General features: G+C 32.3%; 3 protein-coding genes and 1 pseudogene across 6 annotated transcripts; 1 reads left to right on the top strand and 3 right to left on the bottom strand.

The window, feature by feature from the left end:
- Positions 1 to 5,156: 5,156 nt before the first annotated feature.
- Positions 5,157 to 6,169, bottom strand: LOC100777324 (abscisic acid receptor PYL12). The gene has a single exon (XM_003545984.5). It carries the CDS (start codon positions 5,848 to 5,850, stop codon positions 5,293 to 5,295), a length of 558 nt encoding a protein of 185 aa, XP_003546032.1. The 5' UTR covers positions 5,851 to 6,169; the 3' UTR covers positions 5,157 to 5,292.
- A 2,277-nt stretch (positions 6,170 to 8,446) lies between these two features.
- LOC102669873 (leucine--tRNA ligase, cytoplasmic-like) lies at positions 8,447 to 10,649 on the bottom strand (annotated as a pseudogene).
- A 1,400-nt stretch (positions 10,650 to 12,049) lies between these two features.
- On the bottom strand, positions 12,050 to 16,852 carry LOC100776249 (peroxisome biogenesis protein 7). 4 transcript variants are annotated; one of them, XR_005888789.1, is made up of 3 exons: positions 15,552 to 16,787; positions 14,336 to 14,484; positions 12,050 to 12,340 (listed from the first exon to the last, which is right to left on the bottom strand). XR_005888789.1 is itself a non-coding variant. In XM_041009947.1 (2 exons), the coding sequence occupies exon 1, from the start codon at positions 16,516 to 16,518 to the stop codon at positions 15,562 to 15,564; it is 957 nt and encodes a 318-aa protein (XP_040865881.1). In that variant the 5' UTR covers positions 16,519 to 16,790; the 3' UTR covers positions 13,242 to 13,669; positions 15,552 to 15,561. The 4 variants fall into 4 exon arrangements, 2 of the variants coding, with proteins under 2 accessions (XP_040865881.1, XP_040865880.1); XR_005888790.1 differs by lacking the exon at positions 12,050 to 12,340 and adding an exon at positions 13,242 to 13,669 and having other exon boundaries at positions 15,552 to 16,852; XM_041009947.1 differs by lacking the exons at positions 12,050 to 12,340; positions 14,336 to 14,484 and adding an exon at positions 13,242 to 13,669 and having other exon boundaries at positions 15,552 to 16,790.
- Positions 16,853 to 24,047: 7,195 nt separating this feature from the next.
- LOC100775708 (uncharacterized) lies at positions 24,048 to 24,913 on the top strand. Its single transcript, XM_003545982.5, has one exon. The coding sequence runs from the start codon at positions 24,283 to 24,285 to the stop codon at positions 24,811 to 24,813; it is 531 nt and encodes a 176-aa protein (XP_003546030.1). The 5' UTR covers positions 24,048 to 24,282; the 3' UTR covers positions 24,814 to 24,913.
- Positions 24,914 to 26,272: the final 1,359 nt, after the last annotated feature.

Genomic DNA, 26,272 nt, shown 5'->3' with positions numbered 1-26,272 from the left:
TGAATATATGGTTTTGAATGGTTCTGTTTTTGTCGGTGTATTTTTTGATATCTGCATTCTGCCAAAATGCTGGTGAGTTGGATGAGTTAAGAGGCTGCAGAATTACCTAGGGTAATAAGCATGCAATCTTAGTATAGTCAATGTTACACTGAGATTCTTGGTTAGCAGGGTAACCTGTTTATTATGTGCGTATAATGTGATCTATATATATATACGGATTATCTACGTTTAACGGATATTGCGGCAAATGAATTCCACATCTGCCATTAGCCCATTACCTATATTCGAGCATAATTTTTTTTCGCTTTATTTGGGGTCCATTTGTTCATATCGTCTTGGGCTAAGCAGGCTATGCCCATTTTAATGTCGAGCAATATGTATGTCACACTTACAACCGAATATCAGAATCAAAGCCTGGTTATGGCGTACTTCTACAAGGGCTAAAATGGCAAGGAGATGCCCAAAAGTATTGTCGTACATTGAGATGACACAATGTTAATACATTTTGTTTAAAACTAATAATGATGTTTGTCCCACACCCAATAGAAGGGTGTGAGATGAGGAAAGAAAGAAAGATAGAAAGAGAAGGAAAAAATAAAACATGAGTTAAAAAAAAGGAAGAAAGAAATAAAGGAGGGTAAAAAAATGTAAAATAGAGAAAGTGTTAAAATATAAAAATCCTAAAACTTCGTTTTGAAAAAGAAATAAAAAGAGAAAATTTAAACAAAGAACATGAATATTTTGTTTAGTTTGACAAAGAAATCAAAAATAGAGAAAACTGAAAGAATTTGAAAATAAATATGAAAAGGAAATAAAGATAGGGTTGTATTTTCTGATAAAGACATTTACGTCTCTAATTAGAATATTATTTTTCACTAAAAATAAAAGAAAATAAAAATCTTTAAACAAGGTCATGCATGAGTTAAAGTTGTTGGTCCCTTATCTCTCATTTTCTTGGTTATTAAGGGGAGGAAAGATTTGATATGAGCTCTACATTAAATTTCCTCTCATAATATTTAGTGTATTTCAAACAAAAAAAAAATAAAATAGATGTATAGAAATACTTTGGTGATTCTATTTGGAGAGATGTGTACACTGTCTACTAAGTTTTTTGGTGGTGGATAGATAGGACAGCTAAGAATTAACAAAGCTCTAAGAATCGAGCTGGGCTACGGCATAGGTGATAGAATTGGGCTGAAGTAGGCCTGAAAGAGACAAAGCGTAGACCGCAAAGTAAAATTGACCCATAAAAAAGGGAACAATGATGATTTCATAAATGTTTAGTGTGTTTGGATACGTATTTATAAAGATGATCTTGAATAAATTTATTTTAAATGAAATTCATTTTAATGTGATGTGATTTTTGTTTAAATTAAAAACTAGGAAATAATAAAATTTAATATAATTTTTTTATTTAATACAAAAAATAGTTAAAATTGCTTCAATTTTAATTCTAATAGAATGTTTAGACTAGCGTCCAACATTATTGATCCACGTCAAGCTTGAAGAAACAAAATGCAGCTTCTGCATTTTTTTCATATTGACCTGAAAAAAGTCTTTCAACGCATGTCCAAAACGGGCAAGCAAATACACGTTAAATCAATTATAAATTTATAATCAATTTCTTAAAAATGGAACTGAAGTATCAACATTTGTTTAAAATAACATTAGCTAGTATAATAACGTAATTCTAATTGATGTAACGTGAATCCAAAATATGAAATAAATTCAATTTTTAATTTCATTTGAGCAAGAGGATATATACTAATAAGGTTTGGATTTTCTCTCGTGGCATTACTGTCTATTGATGTCTCAACCTTTAACTAAAAAAAGAGAAAGAATTTAAATAATAAAAAGGGAGCAGCATGAAGCATGGTCGATCCAGAACTTAAAACGAAATAATAGATAGAGAAACTTTATGTAGAGGTATTATAAACATATATCTTAGGTATTATAAACATATATCTTATAAACAATAATAGACATGCAATTTTATTGAAAATGGTATATTTATTACATATAAAACTTTATACATATACATGTGTGTGTGTGTGTGTGTGTGTGTGTTCATTACTTTCTATGTTTGAATATATGGTTTTGAATGGTTCTGTTTTTGTCGGTGTATTTTTTGATATCTGCATTCTGCCAAAATGCTGGTGAGTTGGATGAGTTAAGAGGCTGCAGAATTACCTAGGGTAATAAGCATGCAATCTTAGTATAGTCAATGTTACACTGAGATTCTTGGTTAGCAGGGTAACCTGTTTATTATGTGCGTATAATGTGATCTATATATATATACGGATTATCTACGTTTAACGGATATTGCGGCAAATGAATTCCACATCTGCCATTAGCCCATTACCTATATTCGAGCATAATTTTTTTTCGCTTTATTTGGGGTCCATTTGTTCATATCGTCTTGGGCTAAGCAGGCTATGCCCATTTTAATGTCGAGCAATATGTATGTCACACTTACAACCGAATATCAGAATCAAAGCCTGGTTATGGCGTACTTCTACAAGGGCTAAAATGGCAAGGAGATGCCCAAAAGTATTGTCGTACATTGAGATGACACAATGTTAATACATTTTGTTTAAAACTAATAATGATGTTTGTCCCACACCCAATAGAAGGGTGTGAGATGAGGAAAGAAAGAAAGATAGAAAGAGAAGGAAAAAATAAAACATGAGTTAAAAAAAAGGAAGAAAGAAATAAAGGAGGGTAAAAAAATGTAAAATAGAGAAAGTGTTAAAATATAAAAATCCTAAAACTTCGTTTTGAAAAAGAAATAAAAAGAGAAAATTTAAACAAAGAACATGAATATTTTGTTTAGTTTGACAAAGAAATCAAAAATAGAGAAAACTGAAAGAATTTGAAAATAAATATGAAAAGGAAATAAAGATAGGGTTGTATTTTCTGATAAAGACATTTACGTCTCTAATTAGAATATTATTTTTCACTAAAAATAAAAGAAAATAAAAATCTTTAAACAAGGTCATGCATGAGTTAAAGTTGTTGGTCCCTTATCTCTCATTTTCTTGGTTATTAAGGGGAGGAAAGATTTGATATGAGCTCTACATTAAATTTCCTCTCATAATATTTAGTGTATTTCAAACAAAAAAAAAATAAAATAGATGTATAGAAATACTTTGGTGATTCTATTTGGAGAGATGTGTACACTGTCTACTAAGTTTTTTGGTGGTGGATAGATAGGACAGCTAAGAATTAACAAAGCTCTAAGAATCGAGCTGGGCTACGGCATAGGTGATAGAATTGGGCTGAAGTAGGCCTGAAAGAGACAAAGCGTAGACCGCAAAGTAAAATTGACCCATAAAAAAGGGAACAATGATGATTTCATAAATGTTTAGTGTGTTTGGATACGTATTTATAAAGATGATCTTGAATAAATTTATTTTAAATGAAATTCATTTTAATGTGATGTGATTTTTGTTTAAATTAAAAACTAGGAAATAATAAAATTTAATATAATTTTTTTATTTAATACAAAAAATAGTTAAAATTGCTTCAATTTTAATTCTAATAGAATGTTTAGACTAGCGTCCAACATTATTGATCCACGTCAAGCTTGAAGAAACAAAATGCAGCTTCTGCATTTTTTTCATATTGACCTGAAAAAAGTCTTTCAACGCATGTCCAAAACGGGCAAGCAAATACACGTTAAATCAATTATAAATTTATAATCAATTTCTTAAAAATGGAACTGAAGTATCAACATTTGTTTAAAATAACATTAGCTAGTATAATAACGTAATTCTAATTGATGTAACGTGAATCCAAAATATGAAATAAATTCAATTTTTAATTTCATTTGAGCAAGAGGATATATACTAATAAGGTTTGGATTTTCTCTCGTGGCATTACTGTCTATTGATGTCTCAACCTTTAACTAAAAAAAGAGAAAGAATTTAAATAATAAAAAGGGAGCAGCATGAAGCATGGTCGATCCAGAACTTAAAACGAAATAATAGATAGAGAAACTTTATGTAGAGGTATTATAAACATATATCTTAGGTATTATAAACATATATCTTATAAACAATAATAGACATGCAATTTTATTGAAAATGGTATATTTATTACATATAAAACTTTATACATATACATGTGTGTGTGTGTGTGTGTGTGTGTGTGTGTGTGTGTGTGTGTGTGTGTGTGTGTGTGTGTGTGTGTGTGTGTGTGTGTGTGTGTGTGTGTGTGTGTGTGTGTGTGTGTGTGTGTGTGTGTGTGTGTGTGTGTGTGTGTGTGTGTGTGTGTGTGTGTGTGTGTGTGAGAGAGAGAGAGAGAGAGAGAGAGACATTACATGTGAACAGGCATTTGATTTTTTGATGGATATTAAATTGTATTAGCTTTATTTTATTTTATTTTCACCAAAAATATTCTTCGATCAGTTGGAGTCTAATTCTTTCTATCCACAGAGATAATATAAAAACAAATTTTATACTCGATAATGCTTGGTTAAGTTTAAACTTGGAAATCGAATGTGTTTTGAAAGAGCCAATAAGATGAAGTTGTTACAAAAAATAGAATAATTTTTTTTCTTCTCACATTGAATTTTTTTCGGATCACCTTCAACCATGGATCATGTACGCGCTCCTCAAAATAACCCCAGGACCAACACTGGCATGAGATTTTGATGGGGAAGATTTTCGTTGAAAAACATCCAAATGAAAACTCGACCAAAAAAATCCATTCCGTAAACTACATATACAATTAAAGCATATGGTAATCTTAGAATATAGGAATGGTTAAATCTATAAATAGACTTGAAACAATAATCAACATTGTATCACAACAAATAAGGTAATGATCTCAAGAGGAACTAAGCAAGCCTTAATTTAAGGTTTAAAATACATAGTATCATCTTTTTATCATTGATCAATGCAATGCCTGCAAGATCTCAATACACATTTTCTTGCTGATCCCTAGGAACCTTCTTCTCCAGAGATGGCTAGTTTCTTTTGTTTTATTATCTTTTTCTTTTGCATAAAAAAAATACAATTCAGTCCCCAAATGTTCTGAGAAATTTTTAATTAGGTTTCTAAAGTACCAAAAATTATACTAATTGAATTCTTGATGTTTTACAATTTTTGTACTTGGATTCCTGGAATGAGTTTACGGCGGATTGAAACCATCTCAAAAAAATAACAATGTGACGATTTCATTAACTCCAAGAACCCAATTACAAAAATAGTAGAAGATTAAAAACTAAATTACATTTTTTTTAAGTTTAGAGACTAATTAAAAATTAAAAAAAAGGAACCTACTTATGTATTAAACCTTAATTTGATTAGCCTTACAAACCATTTCTTCTGTGATCTTAGCCAACGACCTAAGATTGCAAGCTATGATAGTATTAGCAAAAGAGCATGTATCGTCGACGGTACTCCCCGCCGGAACGTCCACCGCGTACGACTCTATCGCCACCGTCTTTCCCCCGTACTCCTCTTCCTCTTGATGCAAAGTAATGGTGGAACTATAATTGACAAGCCTGTGATCACCACCAATGATGCTAAACTTGAAGACATGCTTATCATCATCGAGCTTGTCCAACCTCTCCACACTAACACCAGCTGGTAACCCAGATGTGACCATGACCTCACGCACGCTTCCAATGCCACCATTCCCATCAAGAAGGGTGCACTTCTTCACAAAGAGCTTGTACCCTTGTGGATACTCAAAGCGCCTTATAAGGGACCATACAAGAGGTAAAGGTGCATCTATTGTTTGCACAAGGCTAGAACCACACTGGTTTGATGGTAGTTTGGAGGCATGGTAGGTGTTAAGCATGGCTTTTATTGTTGGGGTCTCTAAATTTTGCTTGCAAAGCATCTACACCAACGGTTCTCACAGCAACAGGAGTATTGTTGATTGTTTTGGGGTTTATCTTTCTCAATGACCTTGTGTGTGTGTGTGTGTGTATGCATTTATAGCTGTTTGTAGATTGTGAAGTGACTAGATCACAAGGCTTTGGGTTTTTAAGAGTTATTCATCAGTAAGTTGAAGGTTGTAAAATCGAGGCTTGGCTTGTTTTGCGGTGTGGTCGGTTTGGCTGCTTTTACTTGCTTAAGTGCTTTGGAGTATTTGAACGTGAGATGTTAGATATTTTGGTGAGAGTCATCCTTTGTTCTCCCTGTCGGTTATGAATGGAATTAATGTCTTCACTCATCAGCATTAATTTAACTCTTCCTTTCACTTGCAAGTCAGATAAGGCTTTTAATTACTTGTAATTTAAGAATCTATGACAAAGTCTATTATTACATCATAGTAAATTTAGATAAAGAAATAATCAGAGTGTGATTAGTCTCATTTCATCACACTAAATTTAGATTAGAAAAATGTATGAGTGTTTGAATGGAAAATTTAAAATTTTGAGAAATTTTAAATTTTAAGAATTTTAAATACTTTAATTGAAATTCTTTTATTTTTAAAATTTTGTATTTGGATAAAAAAAATTAAATTCAGAAATTTTTAATATTTTAAGAATTTTAGAAATTTTCAGATAAAAGAGATGATAAAGTTTAATAAGAAAATACGCAAAATTTTTAGAAGATCCTTTTGTAAAAAGAGAATTTTAATTTCTTATCTTTTAGAAGGAAATTGAAATTTTACATTTTTAGTTGTTTAAAATTTTGTTTTAAAATTTCCAAAATTTAAATTCTTTACAAAAAAAAATTTAACAATGAATTCTAGATTACAGAAATTCAAATTCTCTGATAAATTACTTTCCTCAGTTAAAATTCTTTATCCAAACACACTGTGAATGTAATTAGTCTCATTTTTAGTTATAATAAAAAAATTAATTTAACTGAATCTTAGGTATTCACCACATTTAGGATAAATCTTAAAACTTAAAAAATATTTATTAAAATATTTACATGTTATTTACCAATAAGGATCACATATTAATAATGAAAATCGAACACATTATTTATGAATATGAGTCTGTTTCTTAGCAATTAAATCAACTTTGTTGGTATTTCTACACTAAAAAGTGTGACTACATGTAAATTAAAATTAAAATTCCTATAAATTTAGTGGAATTTGAGGTGAAGCTACGAGTGAAACGATTTTAGACCTAGTAAAAAGGGTCTGAGAATGAAAATTATAAGGTCACATCTTGTTGCTGACGCCAGGGGGGTATAATAAAATCGATTCTAGAATGTAAGATGGCAACTAACAGAAAGTCGTGTGCTAACACAAAATGACATTCAGCTGATGCAAGATGTGATGGTAAGCTTAAGGTGGCTAGTTTTTATCAACATTGGGATGAGAATTAATGAGCACAAAAAGGTTACACTAAATGATCATAACGAGCACCATGTTCTAAAATTCTGTAGTGGTTAGGGGTCATTCCAACAGAGCCCGTAGTTTAGATTGAAACCATTTGCCATAAAATAAATGTCTAGACAGCGACAAAGAATGGGTTTCCATCGAAAAGCTGGAACTCCATGATTAATCTCTTTCACCATAGATAAAGCAACAATGATATATATAAATGCTTCATTATTACGAACACCTATTTAACATCCTTTACTTATCTTTTCTTATAACATCACTATATTTCTCGTTTTTTTTTTCTCTGAACTTCTGTGTTGGTTATCCACTGTTCTAAAATTCATCTCATCTCAGCTATCACAAGTCTCATAAAACTACTCTCAACTAAACTAGAATGATCATTCCTTGAGTTTAAAGTTTAAAGGCCCTAAATTTCTGTAATCTTAACTTCATTGACAAAGTGAAAAAGCATTTATACCAAAAGTTGGAGTGGCTGCAACCAAAATAACTAAATGAAGTAAACAAAAAGATTCAAATCGAGAATAAAATGCTTCAACTTTCATTCTGTTCTTTTAAAATTTATAAGAATACCCTTTGATACCTTTTGTATGTCCATAACTTTTAGATACGTACTTAAGTTTGGTTTGAAAAAACGTTTTCGTTTATTTTTTCACTTTTAAAATTTATTGTTTTTTATACAAGTTTTTTATAATAAAAAAATTAACTAAAAATATAGTATTTTTGTACTTGGATGTGAAAACAATTGAAATCATAAAACATTTTATAAAAATAAACAATCCCTTATATTTGTTAACTTAGGCTGCCTCTGTTACCAACAAGGGTTGGCTTTGTGTAAAAGTGAGTTGGCTAGTTTAGAAGATTTTGGCTTCTAAGCACAAATTCTTCACTGAGAAATCAATGAGATAGATGGCGATTCAAACAATATATACGAGCAAAGTTGGAAGCAGAAAAATCATATCAATTAATGTGGGTAATGTGGGGTATATTTGTTTGAGTCCCAATATCTGGATTTTAAACCTCAAATCAAGTCAATAAAAAAAAATTATTACACTAAAGGTTCAGTAACTCATCTTTGTCTACATTTATATCGAATAAAAATAAATTATAGTTGTGTTTAAATGACCCAGAAAAAAGAAGGAACTATGAACTAGTTTTAAGAAAGGGGAAAATTCCAAATACTAACCCAGACCCAGTAGCTACCGAGTTAAAAAGATGGCAGTTGGCTTTCCAGGTGAAGGAGGATTTTGATTTAGTAAAGAAGCTAATGGTTCAGCTCTGGCCAAGGAATCGGCATCTACTGCAGATAAAATTTCCACATCTTCTAGACCTATCTGTCTCTTGATCACGTCCAAGTTTTCCTTAAGAACCTCAATTTCACCAAATGGCAATCTCAAATCCAGGGCTTGAGCCCCAAGTGCAATTGCTTCCTCTTTCTTAAACTTCAAGAATTGGATTTTTTGTTTAAAATTCCAAGACTGAACTACAGAACTTTGTTCTGAATCTGGAGTCTGGAGCAAAGTTGGAGTAGCTCTGCTCAATTTATTTCTGAAGAATACTCAAGTCCTCGGATTTCCAACCATTTACATATATCAAGCTTGTCTGTGATGGGCAACTGGAGGACCTCCTCTCTTATTAGCCAACTTTCTGATCGAAACGATCGCTGCAGATATTTATTGGAACTCTTCAGTTTGAGATCTGGAGCAGCATCAGCTGTTGGCCAGCCTGCATTCACCACAAAACCATCCTTCTTCAAAAGCTCTCTCCAAATAAATTCTGCATAATGTGGCCATTGCATCTAAATTACCAATATTCAAACTCCTGCTTCATTCTGTCTAAAAGGGACGATGAAATGTCGGTTGAATTGGGATATGGTCCACCACAGAAAACATAATCCCAAACATCATCAGTCAGTTGTTGAGGTTAGGTGGTGGCAGCCTCGCTTGATCCATACATGCCACCATTCTGCAAATGGGTGCGCAACAGTGTAATAAGCCATGTAAATGGTGGAATCCGATAAAGACTCAACCAGGAACTGCTCATCCCAAGACCAAAGGATCGCGAGCAAGCCCACCAGTTCAACCAGCTTAAAGCGTGCTCAAATCCATGTCGTGTCTCATTAGAATACAGGCTCATGCTAATAAATTTGTCAATACAGGAACATAAGTAATATATTTTTCAATAATATGCATTTACATATAAAAACACCACAAAATAATGAGCTTCATTTTGATTCATTATTATTGCAAATTGTATCTACCTACCATCATCTAATCATATGCCAATATATATACCTCTAACATAATAGTATTAAGCAGGAAGGAAGTGGGAGCCAATCTTTACAAATTCTGAGATATACAACACAACACTAATACACATAAAAACAGTGAGAAGGGTTTAGCTTCCTGAACTTTCCTCCCAGCAAATTCTCCAACAATCATGGTTCCTTCAGTGAAACCTTTCAAGTACGTTTGCTTCTTGGCTTCTGCAAGCTTTTCCTTATCAATTAATTCTGGCTTTTTGATTTTCATCTGCAAACAAACCGTCTTGACGCACTTATTCCCAAACCGCGGAACCTCAATGATAGGCACAATCTCAAACGGAAACACCCATTCATCCTCATCTCCCTGAGCGCGGGTTTCGCCTTCAAATCATGCAATGCCATCACTAGAAATGCCATTTTAATAGACAACATAGGAAGCGCATAAATTACCTCATTAAAGGAAAGAGGAGACTTCAATGGAAGTCCAATCAGTGAGCTCAAGCAAGCAAGAGGGTCTCTCCGGAACCCGCGAATGGTTCTGGTAATCAAGGTTAACAGCTGCTCTGTGAGCAAGAACAAACACATCAGTTTCATAGATTTCAAAAGCTCCAACTTTCCATCAGGCAATACCCAAGCATTGGTTTGACCATACATAGTCTCAGGTCTCAAAGTTGCAACACCTTGAATTTCTCTGGAAAAGGAGGAACCAACTCCATTTTTATAATAGTGTACTCTTGCGGCTGAACTCCTTCACCACTGGCCCTATCATAATCAGCACAAGGTTGACCATCCAATGGAGAGAAGAAAATAGTGTATGAAGAACTTCTCGCCCGGCGAAGAAGATGGTTTCTCGTCCGGTTCGGCTCTGAAAACGTCGTCGTCTTCCCACCATTTCTGGGCCTCCTCTCGCTCGCCGCCATGTCTGTCTTACGTCAGGGCGCGGAATGTGCGATGCATGCAACGAAATTAACGAGATTGAATTGAAGGTGAAAAGAGGAAGTTAACTAACACTTAACACAACGTTTTCAGAGGAATGTAAATTATGTACTAATCATTTGCATGACAGCATGAGTTTGACCTCTGCTGTGTGTGCGCCATACTCGACTTTTTGGCGAGGCAAGTCAAGTAGCATGTGCACCTATATTTCATTCTAGTGTTTTTCGCAGCCCTAATACCCTATATATTACTAGTACTATTTCTTTTTTTTAGATATTATCTATTATAAAATAAGACTTTATCATATGAATAGAATAATTATCTTTTTTAAGGATATTATTATAATTATATGATTTGAAATTTTGTTTCTAATTATGTTAGTTGTTAAAAAATCAATTTATTCAATCTTAAAAATAAATTCTATTTTATTATATTAGCATGCAATAATGAATAGAATAAACCTAAATATTCTATTCACAGTTATACTAATAATTGTAGTTTTACTTAAACAAAATTTTAAAATATTATAATTTTTGTTAAAAAAATTTATGATACTTCTATACTTTTAATTTGTCTAATTGTAAACTATTTATTAATTTTTTTAGAAGAATAAACTATTTATTAAAAATAACTACTAATCTTGGTTAATTATAGTTGTAGTATAATTTTGCATTTGTTAAGGTAAATTGATCTTACCAAATAATTTTAATTAAAATTTTTAACATATTTGTTATAGTAACTAATCTAACTTTAAGTCTAATCAAGTTGAAGAAATTTAAAAAAAAAAAACTAAATCAAGTTTCACATGTATGCAATGGTACTAATACAAATTGTATCACTAGAACAGACCACTCGTCCGACAACATTGCTTAATTAAGAATAAAGCATTTTTCTATTCTAAAACAGAGCCAAAGAGATTTCACACTTAGATTCTCTTTCCTTTTTCCACATAATAAAGGAAAATTCAATTGTATGTTTTCAGTTTTCTTTTTTCAGTTATTTTTCTCTTTTTACTTTTGCTTCAATTTTCTGTCAAGGCATATCTCCTACTCACTTATTGTTTCGTTTTCAGTTCTTATATTTCTAGTAGTTGATTGCTTGAAACTCACACAAGGTAAATTAACACGTTTCAAAAGTTGTGAGTCTCCGTTCAATTTAAAAGTAACAGATTTTACTTCTCTTACGTATGTCCAACCTCTTGCTAACAGGTTTCCAATCATAGGCATAACTTCTGGGATTATAAAACAGTTTTAGGTCATATTTGAATAAAAGTTGGGAAAATAGTTTTATGAATTCAATATATTAATTTGCACAATCTCTTTTTTGTAACTACAGTACGTTTGTATACGGAAGTTAGTTTTAGGATGTTTTTGAATTTCCGATGAAGCGTTCCAAAAAGATATTCCAGGACAAAATTAGTTTGGTTTCATATTTGATTATTCTTTAAAAATATGTTTGAAAATTAAATTTTTCTAGAAAACTCAATTTTAAAGTAAGACTTATTATAATTTTATAAACTCAATTTAAAAACATAAATTTAACCTAAACTTAAGTTTATAAAGTTTAATTCTAACATACACTTAATTGTATCAAAAGTACTTTTGTGTAAGTATGACATTTTTGTAAATAAAAAAACTGAAATCGGAAAATCTGTCTCAAAATAAGCAAACTCTTATGTTTGTTGACTTAGATTTTGCCTTTATTACCAAGGGTTGGGAAGCCACAGTTTTAGCAGAACCAAAGTTCAAACATGGAGAAGCCATTGATGGGCGGGTCTTCTAGTCACCATGGTGATCTGTAGGATAGCCTACTATCTGTGGGTATATCCTAATTTAAGACCAGAAACATGAGGTTAGCTTTGTGCAAAAGTGATGTGGCTAGTTTAGAATATTTTGACTTCAAGCACAATTTCTTCACTGAGGAATCAATAATTCATGCAGAGTTAGTAGCAAAAAACTAATAAACTAACGTACTAAAATTAAAAAAAAAAAAAAAAAACCCTATCAGTAAGTGCATATAAGTTGAAAATCAAGGTATGTATTTGTTTATGCCCCAATATCTGGAGAGACGATTGTTTGATTTAATTTTTTCTTCTAGTTAATAGTTTTTTTTGGGCATTATTTGCTATATACCTATATGCACTATACAATATTAAAAAATTCACAATCTTTTCCGACATAATTAGTATTTCTTTATTAAAGATGTTTTACTTGTTTTCACCTTTTAATTCCCAAAGATGAAGAAATTCACAGGCTTTTATCGAAAGATTAAGGAGAATCCAAAAGCCAACCAACGATAAGTTAATGGGGATTATTCTGGTAACCATCTCTTTTTTTGTTCAAGGGTATCAGTACCCAAAGTGAGTTGCCATTTGCCAATCATCTATTGTTTGCTGATCATATTCGACAACTCACCTGGGTACATCCCTTATTGGTACTACACCAACTCCTTTAACACAATAAGTTTTTTGACGGGTTTCCTTTTATTATTTTAAATGAAGCATATATGGAGTTTTATCATTGAATTGATAATCGAAGTATTTGTTTCTAAGCAAAAAAGATTAATGATTAATTTTAAAATTAGCAAACATATGCATGACTTCAAGCCTACTTACTATACTAACATCTTCTATTCTAAACAAGTCTCCCTCAATTTTACAACCTGGGCATGGCCCAGTGCTAAGGTGAGACAAAATTGAGCTAGGGACATCTCATATATTGCAAATTTCTGCAGGGACAAGAAAACCCCATTTTATCTATGAAAAAGAAGAAAAGCAGAGGAATTTTGTCAGGAACCAAAATTGGAATGGTAAAACCAAATGGTGACACTGAATTATAGCTATATCAGAGGTATAAACCTCTTTTACAAGGCTGAAACCCCCTATTCGGTTACCATACACCCATCATATAATCTCTCTCACTCACTCAGACTTCAACCATATTCATATGCTCCACTGCTCCTCACTCCTGCCTTCATGAGCCTAATTTCACTTCCCTGCCACTACCATAGCCATATATAAAGGGCCTATGATATTTTAAGCTGAAGGTTACAACCTCATTTCACATTATATGAAATTTGATCATGCTGAATGGATAATACATTCCAAATTGGTAAATTGCAGATATCCTCTGAGGTCAACTCTTCTGATTTCAGGAACTGTTAAAAACCAGCATGTTATGATATGATTAAATTAGGAGAAAATCAACTATTTTTCAAAGCTCTCAGAAAGATTTTAACTTAATTGTTTGGTAACTGCATTATCTTAGTTTCAAAGTAACTTTTCAGTTTGATACCCATTTGAAACCTTCTTAACTTAACCCTAAATGGAAGAACAAATCAAGAATCCTAAATCACTTACAAACAATTACCTATTTGAAAATTATATTACAATTTTATCTTCCTAATTTAAGATATTTAAAACAAGATAATACTATTAAATACCATCTTCAATTACTGAACTTATTAAAAGTTTCCATAAACTATTGGCAAGTCAGCTGTCACAATCATTAGTTTAGCTTTGCTAGAAGTTCACCTAAAATAGACCAAAGCATGTCAGCCTATATAAAGCCACATGGAAAATCTCTTAGCTTTATGTCTTTTTTTCTTCAAAGATTCACATTAGATTTCAATCATCCACCAACATATTCATTAGAATGGCCATTATTCAGATATCTTGGTTATCTGACATTTCAGATAGGAGATTTGACATGGTATGGACAAAAAGAGTTTACATTTTCGTTTCAAACATGATAAGAAACAGATTTTGGTAATGGATTTCAAAAAGAATATAGATATAAATAACTAAAGAAGTTGCATATCCACCTGTTGCCATCCATAATTCACCACTGTAATCAGACTATTCAACCTTCCAGAGCACCTCACTGTGGTGAATTATATATATAATCTGTTTACTTGAAGCTTGTGTGAATGCGGAAAAGATCAATTGAAAAACTCTATATTCATTTTTCACTCTGTAAAAAAAGAAGAAACCAGTAAAAGAGAAATTTCACCTTAGATATAATACACAAATATAGAAATCCAAGGTAATAGTAAAAGGGCACAATGTGAGTGTGGACCATTGTAAAAACAGCAAAGGTGCAAATTCCACATAATTTAGTTTAAACTTGCATGCACGACGCTAAGGCATCAGAATTGACAGGATGCACCATGTGAGTGACTCAACTCCAATATTATGAACATCTAAATTCATCATCTTGCTTCTTGCCCACCAGGAAATTTCCAAAAATTCTTCATTTTTAGGTTGCATTTAAAGTTCTGAACAATATAAGCCCAAAAATGGAAGTCGAAAATTAAACAGCAACCTATAACAAAATCAATACCAATAGGAAAAATTGGACACTTCAAAGTTCAAAAGCCAAGCACTGAAATCCAGCCCAGTCAATGAGGAAAACAGAGAAATTTCTGAATCTGATTAAGTGTAAATACACAAGGCATACACATAAAAGATCTAACAGCATCTCTAATGGTACAACCATGGTGGAGTTGCTTAACTCACTTTTGGTGGGCCCTATAATGTTACATTGAATTTAAGAATTTCAACAAATTTTCTCTTTAATGATGCTATCCTTAATAGCATAAAATGAGTCCCCTATAATTGTCTCACAATTGTTAAGAACTAATAACAGCTGGTTCTTATATAAAAAACTGTTGCGTCAAGTAATCCAATGATGAAACTGCACAAAATAATTCCATAAACAACTCCCATTTGAGATGCTCTAAGAACAGCCAAGACTAAGAATTTTGACATTTAATTTCCAGAAGAATCAAGTCAATTGATAGTGGCATGTGCTTTCACTAACTCCAGCAAACAAACAAGGTAGCAAGCAGAACTCCTTCTTATACACAAAAGAAGCAGCAAAATTCATATCACAAGAAGAAGAATTATGAACAACGATCAAAATCAATGTAGAATAATGCAAGCCATTCCATATTCCTCCCCCGGTATATAAATAGTAAATACTATTCTAGTAACCCAATGTAAGGAATTCATATACATAGAACAAAACAAGAGAAGTACCTTATTTATGTTAAGGTGCCCTGGGGTCAGTGCCATGCTGCCAGACATAAACAAGCTCATCCCAACCAGTGCTAGCCATGAGGCCCTCCACAAGCACGCTCATATCCACCCCAACCGCGAACTCCGTGTGGTGATCATACCTACTCACCAGCGCATCCTCCACCATGAAATCCCAAACACACACTGTCATATCATAGGAGCAAGACACCATCAAATTCCGCACGTGGGGCGAGAACTTCACCTTCCTAACAGCATACCCGTGCCCATTCAGCACACTAAGGGGAACCCTATAGTTCCTCACATCCCAAACCTTCACACTCTTATCCACAGAAGCAGTGGCAATGACACACTCGTCGTACTTGTTCCAATCGCAGGCGAGGATCTCGAACTCGTGGCCGGGGAGGATCATGGTGGAGCCGGGCTCGCGGACGTCCCAAACGCGGAGGGTGCAGTCGCCGGAGGCGGAGGCGAAGACGTCGGCGTGGCGGGGGTTCCAGACGGCGGAGTAGACGCAGTAGGCGTGCTCCTTGAAGGTGCGGACGCTGGTGGGGCGGTCGAGGGTCCAGAGCTTGACGGTGTCGTCCCAGGAGGAGGAGAGGAAGGAGTCGCGGCGGACGGGGTTGTAGTCGGCGGAGTGGACCTCGCGGGTGTGTTCCTGGAAGGAGCGGATGGGGTTCGAGGTCGGGGGGAGGGCCAGGTCGTAGAGCTTCACGGAGCCGTCGGCGACGGCTGCGATCACGATGGAGTCGTGGGACTCAGACCAGGAGACGTCGTAGATGCCGTCGGCAGTGTCGTAGGCGGCCAGCTCGCCGATGGGGAGGGAGGGGTCCGCGGAGAGGTCGAGCACGTGGAGGCGGCCGTTGCCAAGGATGCCGAAGTTCTGGGCGGTGGCCACGGCCAGCCGGTTCTCGTAGAAGGGGCTGAACTTCACGGAGTAGCCGTTGAAAGGGGTTTTGAAAACCGGCATCGTTTTGTTTGATGAATTAACAAGGGAGGGAAGATCTGGCTCAAGGACCTCTCGTTCTTCTCAGTTTTCCAGTTTTTTTTATTATTTTATTTTGATGTTTAGGGTAAATATCCATTTAATTCTTTAAAGGGTAAGGTGGGAGAAAAAATTGTTTCATCAAACATGCAAAATTCAAGTTTAATCTTCGGGAAGGCATTAAAAGTGTGATAAATAATTGTTGAGTAAATATTTTACAGAAAAATAATTAAATAAACACTAAAACTTGTTTTTGGGATTCTTCTTCCAAGCCATGGCAACGAAATTCAACCATCTAGACATCCATCTGAATAACGATAATCAAATGGCCAAACAATTCTTAGATTTGTACAACTATTAGATTAATAAATTAAAATAAATAGTTTAAATATATTTTTAGTTCTTCAAAATTAAGATATATTGTTTATAGTTCCTTAAATTAAAAATTTTATTTTTTTAATCTCTTAAATTTGATAAATACTTTTTTAGTTTCTTCTTCAATCAAATTTTATCACAAACTAGTTAAGAGAGACTTGTTAAAATTTGAGTAACTAAAAAAAGCTAATTAAAATTTTGGGGATCCAAATAAAAAAAGTGACACAAATTTAAAGAATTAAAAATATATTTAAACCAAAATAAATTATATTATATAAAACTTGAGCATGCGTGTTACTTTATTTTTTAAATCGTTTTACATTTTTAATTAAAATCTTTTGGAAAACAAAATAAATAAACTAAAATACATACTAATGTATAATTTGATTAACTTATTTTAAAAATAAAAAATATAATATAATTTTTAAAGTGAATTGTGAAATACCATATTTTAAGATAATGGTTTGTATAGCATGTTATGATGCTTTAACGTATTTTAAGACAAATGTCACATATGATTATTTTCTAATGGATTTTTCTTCTACTTTATACATTATTATTTAAAAAATTGAACTCATTATCGATATAATTTCTTCAAACATATTGAGATGTTTTTTTTTTTTTTAATTATGCATCGGTTGAATGCAAGTGTTCAACTAGTATTATAAAAACTGAAATAGCTCACAACAATTAAAATTGAATCAAATTGTTTTTTTTATTTGTTTGGATAGCTTGATTGGATCTGAATTTGTGTTTTTAAAACTGAGTCAAATCATAATATATATATTAACACTTATATTAATTTAGTATTATACATTTTATGTATATATCACTTGAGTTTGATAATATTTTATAGTGTTATTATATAAATTTATATAATATATATCATTTTCTTTTTTAAACAACTTTTAAATATATGTTTGATTTAGAATGGATAAAATTTGACATATTTTTATTATAAAAGATTTAACATATTAATAAATTTTGTATATTGTTATTAATAATTTTTTAAATGTATTTTAATTTAAAAATCAAAAAGAAAATAAATAAATTTTAATGAAATAAGATTTTAGTAAAAATTCAAAAACTGAATCAAATAGTAAAATATTAATTTTATTTAATTTAAATTTTATTTTAAATGAAAATCAAATTACATATATTTTTAAGTTTTGTTCGGATAATTTTTTTGTTGAAAAATTAAATCAAATTGAATCACGAATGCCTTTATTTTTAACGAGTCAGTTCATCATTCACATCTATCTTTTATTTTTTAACAAGTTAACCTACCAATTCACTGCTAAGCAAGATGGGTTATATTTCTGAATTCAATTTTGCCGGCGAGCTAACCTATCACACCTCCGCTTAAGACGGGTTAGAAACATCAATAAATAGAAATTAGCCAAGTATAGTAGGTTTGAAGAGGTATAGAGTTCGATATCCATTTTCATCTTAATAATGGTATGGTGGGTTTGAAGAGACACTAAGAGACCGAAGAATAAAAAATGGTTTAAATGTGATTCACATTAGTTAAAGATAAGTTAAGGGAGAATACTATTTTTTTATTCATAAGAATAAAAAATAAATATTAAAATATTTATAATAATTCGTGCATCTTTATTAATAAATAAGAATAATATAAGTGAACAATGCATAAATTCATTGTGTTAAAGAATAAATCTCACATTAATAAATTAGAAGTAAATAAAGAATATATATATATATATATATATATATATATATATATATATATATATATATATATATATATAAATAATGAAGAGAGCCACAAGTTTGAATTGTTAAAGGGATTTTTGATAAATAAATTACACAACTTGAAAGTTCACTAAATTACTCTTTCATACTCTTAGCTACATATGCCTCCCAAATAAATTGTCTTAACTTTTTGGATCAAAATGATGCTTTACTTAACCTATTAATTGTGATCTCTCCTTTATCTGATCTGCCCCCGGAACGTCGGAATATGCATGAGTAGCTAAGAATAAGGCTATGAGCCTAGGACAATATAGGTAAAAAGATCTAGATATTTTTTTTTTACTTGAATTTAGGTTAAGATGTAGTATTATGTGGATACTCTTTAATTATGTGCTAGAAAGACGTAGAGATCTCTCCCTTTTCAAGCTCACGTGAACTCCCAGCATACGCCCCAATCCTCCAATTCTTCTAACCAAATGTGTCCCAAACTCCCAATACACTTGCACCTTCGTTTTCTTTATTGAAAGAAGTCCTCAACGTGGTTTTTGTTGATGGAGCCAGGGATTTCTTTCCTGGCCAGACAGTTTGATATTGAAAAATAAAGCATTAAATAATGGGAGAAGATTTTATAATAACTTCAAAGCTAAATATGATCACTTGCTATCCGATGCCTATGCTTAAAATGATGGCAATGCATATCCAACTAATTTAAGGACCACTCTGAATTAATGTAGGATTAAAACCAAACCACTTGGAAAACAAAAGGTATAATTTTTCCCTTTTTCTTCTTTCTATGTTATTTTCATTATCTGCCAATTTGTACTAAAAGGAATAATAACAATAACACTACTTGATCAACATTTAAGACTAGGGCCAATCTGACCTGACCTCGTATTATATCCCCCATTGTTTCTCTTATGGGGTCTCAACCATTCCAATATCTCAATATCGTGTATTAATTGAAGAATTTAATCCAGTATCAAGTGCCAATGGCTGAAGGGAAAAGCAGGTACCAAAACTGTGTTGTTGATATACTCAAAATCACAATCCCTGCCCCTCTTAAATTGTTAATTTTCTGTTCTCACTATTTTTCCTTTCGCTGCTAACTTGTTAAGTAACGGGAAAGAATGGTTCCAATGTGCTTGGACTCAAGGACGGTGACATTTCTTACTTAAGAGCCTATATTTTGAGGATAAATTAAAGGCTTCATCTGGATCGAGGGTTTGAATTTATTTAAAGTTAATGGTGTGTCTGTCACCGTGTTTCCGTTGATGCGTTCTTGTCCTTTTTTTATTTATTATTTTCTCTTGAGAGTTTATTCTTTATCCAAGCACATTTAATCTATATACACAACACTAGACCGGTTTTTTTCGTTTTCTTAGCCATTATGAATACAAGAGCACTTGACCATAGAATAAAAAGTGGTTAATTTGTCAGCAGCTGCTTGTGGGGCACTCAATTAAGCACAATTCCTTAATTTATGAAACACTTTGATTGGATTCAGCCGGCTGGATATGGAGCCTTTCTAATCAACCCTTATTATTAATGCTCCAGGTTTATTTGCTTTCCAAAGTGCTAAACTCTAGAACATGTCTTTAAAAAAAAATAAAATGAAAGACTGTGCAAGTTATCCACTCAGTCTTGAACAATGACAATATACTGTGATTTCCCAATCAATAATTGTGCAATGCCCAGCCAGTCCGGGGCTCCAAAACTTACCTTTCCTTTTCAATTTCATACATTATTGTTAGTTGGTCTTGTTTTTCTTGTTTGGGGGCTTACTAGTTCATTGATAAAAGCTCAAGACTAAAGTTGAATAAGTAGATAATCAGTTTAGTTACTTTATTAATTTTTTTTATTTGATTTATATGGACCCTCAATCATATATATTTTACCACATCATTTAATTAATTAAGTAATGTGGATGGATTTTCATGTAAAAATATTTTATACTAACTTATATAAATTAAATTCTATTTTTTATGTAAACTGGCTCTATTTTAATTAATTCGATTTTGATATAAATTATATTCTATTTTTTCAGAATAAAAATAAGAAACCATAATTAAAAAAAACTGGCTTTTTTCCAATAATAATCGGGACTAAATATCCAGAAACAACAACGTCAACTGATCATTTTTTTTTTTTTGTAAGGCCAAAACAAAACAATATACTAAAGGAAACTTGGCACAAGAGGGGAACTAAACAAGAAGGAGGCTGAGATAATAAGTGGAGCTTAAAATCAGTCTCCTAAGTTCTAACTCATATTAGCTATATCTAATTATTTGCAGCATAAGAATTTAAATTTCATAGTATTGGTTTCCCTTGTTATATCTGGTTCGAGGGAAAAGAAGAATATTTTTAATTTTATCTTGTTTAAATAAAAAAAATAAGAAAATGAACTTCAATATTAAGAAATTTAAGGACAAAGAAAAGTAATTTATAATTTTTGGATTACACATTTTGTTGTTTTCCATTTTTTCTACTACTTAGTATTTATTATTATACTGCGATTATACATCATTCATATTATTCTCTCTCTTTTTCTCCGCTCCCACTAATAAAATCTCCCCCCTCTTCTTTTATCTTTAAAAACAGTGTGATAAACATGAATTAATTTCACGTTCAAAGAATGTGATATACCCTTCGAGATGAAAATTTTCCATTTTTTCCTTCTCAATTTTTGGTTTTATTGAATAAGAAAAAAAAAGAGAACATTTTGCAATCATTACATTTTAAATTATTTTTTTTCTCATTTTTCTCTCTTAATTATATATTTTGTTGTACAAATATCATTTATCATTCCGAATATATAAATAATAATAGTGAAATATTTTTAATATTTTCTATATAAATATTAAAAAATATTTTATTTGTTATTTTTAAATCTTTATTTCAAAGACATAAATAAAAAAGTAGTTCAACTGCACAATCTCATTACCTTCCAAGAAAACCGAAATCTCATTTCATTCATTCATACATTGGCGTGTAAGATGCTTACAGTTGTTTGGAAATAAAAAGAATTGCAGAAAGAAAAGATGCGGTGGTGGATGATGATCCTAGACTATTTTTTATTTGAGAATATATGGTATATTATATAAATATATAATCTAGCAAACATGTCTATAAAGACCTTGTCAACTGAAAATTGACGTTATGCACACAATCTTAGTTGACTTTTGCTGTTAATCGAGATTCTGTGTTACATTTTGATTTTAATTTCGAAATGAGTTTGCACTATTCATCGCATGTAAGCATAACATTGCCAAGATATTTTTTTACACATATTTTATAATTGTGTAAAATTTATGTAAAATAACTCTTTAAATCGTAGAAATTCCACTCTTGTTGTTTGATGAGATCCATACAAATTACATATAATAAAAATATCAAAAATCGATGTGCCAGTATAAAAAAAAATTACATATCAACCAATCACAAATCATGTTAAGAATTACTTTTAAATTAATTACCATCAATAGCAATCTAATTGGTTAAAAGTATAAAAAATATTTACACAGTGGCTACATATATTATTTTCTCTAAATTAATATGTACTGAATGTCCTTGTAATTTTGTTAGGTTATTAGTTAAGTTCCTAAAGATGAAAAGTTAATTAAGTCTTTATGGTTTTAAAAAATTATAACCGAACAATTTATTAAATTAAAATTTTCATGAAAGCTTGCTAAATAACCATTTGCGAGCAAGTTATAACTATAACATGTGTGCGTCCCGTGGATATAGTCCAATATAAAGACTGAATATTAAAAAGAATTAAATTGTCCAATGAGTGATAATTACAAAGCCATATATAGGGATAATCTCATTGAACCATATTGCTTACTTACAAAACAAAAGTACAATTAACTTTACTTTAGTTGAAAGTAGGACAGGGATATATTTATTAGACCAAAGTAGAAACGAAACGTAGGAATAATGTTATTTTGTAACTTATGGAGCGAACAAAGAGTGGAATTAAAAATTGTTGGAAATATTATATAAAATATGGGTATAAAAAGTATAAAAAAATATCATGTAACAATATTATACAAAAGAAAATTTGAAATTAATCAGAATTTTATGAAAAATCTTTAAATTATAGAAAGTTAATTAAAAATATAGACATTATAGGACCTCTAGATTAATTTAATCTAAAAAATGTGTTACCAACCCTTCTATCATATTATTGTGGTAATGGATAGAAGAATAATAAGCATATATGAACCAAATATATATGTATGGTGTAGGAAATATGACAAAATAATAAATTAATCCCTTGAATAAAAACAAAGAAAAAAAAAAGTGAAAGGAATTGGGAAGTGCATGTGAAGTGAAGTGAAGGAGAGTTGGTTTGGTGATTTGGCTAGTAGACAAGCACCTTTGCCTTAGTCAAAGCACTTCAGTTAACCTAAACCCAAAACCCATTAGAGATAAAGTGTGCAGGTCCATCACACTTCACTTTCCGATGAAAACCACATCGCACATGATCTTGCCATGGGAAATTGAAAGATCACAAACTCTCTGATCAAAAGATCTCTTCACCAATTTATCTCATTTTCCATCTCCCCTCTCTTCTCCCACTCCACTCCAAATACATATATTCTCTCTCTTGCTGACCCCACACCACTAGCCTCCTCACCTAAACTTAATGTAAATATTAATTATTGGCCGACAAGTGTCAACCTTTGATTGATACACGCACATCCAGTCATGGCCCCATCAAGGTTCGAAGCTTTTGCTTCCTTAGGAGTTCCCATCATTCACTGTGCCATGTGTCCACTCATATGAACATACCAACCTTCCATTCCTAACCTAACACTACTATTGAATTCACAATAGGAAAAAAAAGGGTACTGTGTGAGGTCAGGGAGTGAGCCAGTGAGTGAGGGACCTAAATTATGGATCAAAAGCCAAACTACAGAGTGTTGTGCAATTATTCGCACCATGAATTTCATCCCGCAGCTAGCTAGCATGGAAGAAAATAAATATATATATTCCCCCATCCTTTCCAAAGTCGACAAAAAGAGAACATTAAAAAAATCAATCAATAAAACTTTTTTCATTAAAATCATCACGTTACGAATATAGTATTAAACTTTTGAATGGAATCATCTTAATTACTTATTGTTTTTTTAGTAAAAATCTTTCATTTTTAATTCCTTAACAAAGCTTTTTTTTTTTTTTACAAAATTATATATCTTTCACATGACTATTAATCTATTATAGACAATAAAATAATTTATATCCAAGATTTGAACTTCATAGTTTATAACAATTATGTTAGATTTCTTGATTATTAAATTCTTTTATATATTAAAAACTTAAATACATTTGTTAGTAAAGATTAAGGGTTGATTGAACTATAGACATGTAGTGATTTAGACTATCTAATAATTTTGCCTGTATCATCAATCCACTTGTTTGAAGTGATGGTTAACATTTGTAAAAATAAAATTAAATTAAAAAAAGTTTTGAGATAATAACGAAAATAAAAGGCATCATTTGGTACAAAATTCTTTCTTTTATGTGACAGATTCTCCCTCCCTGCATTACCTAGAAACATAAAAAGCACACAATCTCAAAACCAAGCTCTCTCTCTCTTTCTATATTTTCTTCTTGTTGTCTTGTGTCTCGTTCTCTCTATGAGAATTGAGAGAAGGCATGAGAAACAGCATCCGGTGTTGCATCTCCTGCATTCTCCCATGCGGGGCCCTGGACGTAATCCGCATAGTGCACTCCAACGGCCGCGTCGAGGAAATCAGCGGCACCATCAAGGCCAGCGACGTCATGAAGGCACACCCCAAGCACGTCCTCAAGAAGCCTTCCTCCCCCTCCACCCAAGACGGCGTCGTTCCCAAGATCGTCGTCGTCCCTCCCGACGCAGAGCTCCAACGCGGCAAGATTTACTTCCTCATGCCTCTCCCCTCGCCTCCGTCGGAAAAGAACAACCACCTCCAGAGGTCCTCCTCCTCGGGGAAGAAGAAAAGGAAGGAACACCACAGCGACAACAGAAACATCAACAATAACAACGCCATTTCGGTCGCCAACTTGCTCGTCTCTAATGAGCGCTACTTGACTGAAATACTCTCCGAGAAAGTTTCTACGCAGAGAGACAGAAGACGAGGACGTGTCGCCGTCTGGAGGCCTCACTTGGAGAGCATTTCTGAGTCACCATCACCTGATTATATGTAAACTACTGTAAACGCTTCTTCTTATTTTCTTCAAGCTCTCCTTATATTATATTATATTATACTATATACCACTCTCAACATATGTATTTCCACGTTCCAAACTCCAAACCCATTTTTTTTTTTTTAATTTCAACTAAATAATCTCATTTCATTTTTTCTTAAACTTTTATTTTTTTTATCAATAAATATTAATTTATTAATTTTGTTATAAATGTCATTAAGCAAATTCATCTCTCCACTACTCTTTCTTCATCCTTCTCCAACTCCTGATGAATCTCATATCTCCCTTTTACTTCCATGCAACATAATTTCTAACTCAGGTATCTCATGTTAAAAAAAGAAATAGAGGAATTAATAAATATAAATAATGAGATGATGATAATACTATGCGGTTTTGATATTAATTAATTAGGATGGCCTTGAGATCAAAGTTGTAGATCATAAGAGGTCAATTTTATTGATTGCCATTTTTAAGCTTTCGTTATCAGCTTATCATGATATTGAGGGGGTAGTGTGTTGGTGTTTAGTTGGTAGGGTGCATGATTGATCGAGGGGTGTTATAATTTTGTAATTTTCAGGAAGGGATAAGCAGGGACTTTTGTGAGGGTTTAAATTTTGTTTAGCTTTTTAAATTGTTGATGATATGAATGATGATGGAGTGCACATAGAAAAGTAAACACAACAAGTGTATGATTGAAACACAGGAGAAAAGGATCCCCACTCCTATTGTGTCTGGTTTTCGGGGCATTCTTCGTCGACGTTCTGTATTGGATCATAATGGAAGGTGATTGAGACGTGTGGTCGAATTTATGCCATTGCTACCAACAGAGTAATATAATCTATTCACGTTTATTCCCCTCGTTCAATGTAGTTGTAGTATTGTTCAATTCGACGGTGTCAGTCATTCTTTAACGCTAGCGACAGGCTGACATAATGCTTGCATCATCCTTTTGTACACAAATATATATTATATGGTTCTTATAATAATAATAATACAAATAGATAGCTTTTCTTTTGCATATATATTTGAAGAAGAAATAAATCTTTGGGGTCACCCAATTTGAGGGAGGACAGATTGATCGATGTCTAAGCAGTACCGTAAAGCCACGGTGTACTTGGCCACAAAGGAAGGGTAAGAAAATGAAAAAGAAAGAGTGTGGGTTGGATCATGAAAAGACCAAAGCTATATTGAATTGAAAGTACCCTTTGTGACACTGTGCTTTCCACCAAAATAATTGTATTTCTAATGATGCGTTGGTAATTAGTGGGGATATGATAGTATATAGCATGTCTTTAAGCATTTTGTTAGCGAGGATAGTGGGCGTGGCATCCTGTAAAGGTGATTGATTTTATACACACGGTGGATTGGCTGGACGGCAGATCATTGAGCCTTGAGCGAAGCTCGTGTTCTGATTCTCATTTTGATTTATTTCTGATCCGAATGCATATATGCGGTTTTT

This window comes from Glycine max, chromosome 15 (genome assembly GCF_000004515.6).
Source record: "Glycine max cultivar Williams 82 chromosome 15, Glycine_max_v4.0, whole genome shotgun sequence".
NCBI classification, from domain to species: domain Eukaryota; kingdom Viridiplantae; phylum Streptophyta; class Magnoliopsida; order Fabales; family Fabaceae; genus Glycine; species Glycine max.
Note: the sequence above shows the minus strand (reverse complement) of the source record. Positions and strands in the feature narration are given on the sequence as shown.

Coding starts and splice junctions, on each gene's coding strand:
- LOC100777324 (XM_003545984.5), bottom strand. CDS start 5,850: ATGCTTTGCAAGCAAAATTTAGAGACCCCAACAATAAAAGCCATGCTT.
- LOC100776249 (XM_041009947.1), bottom strand. CDS start 16,518: ATGCCGGTTTTCAAAACCCCTTTCAACGGCTACTCCGTGAAGTTCAGC.
- LOC100775708 (XM_003545982.5), top strand. CDS start 24,283: ATGAGAAACAGCATCCGGTGTTGCATCTCCTGCATTCTCCCATGCGGG.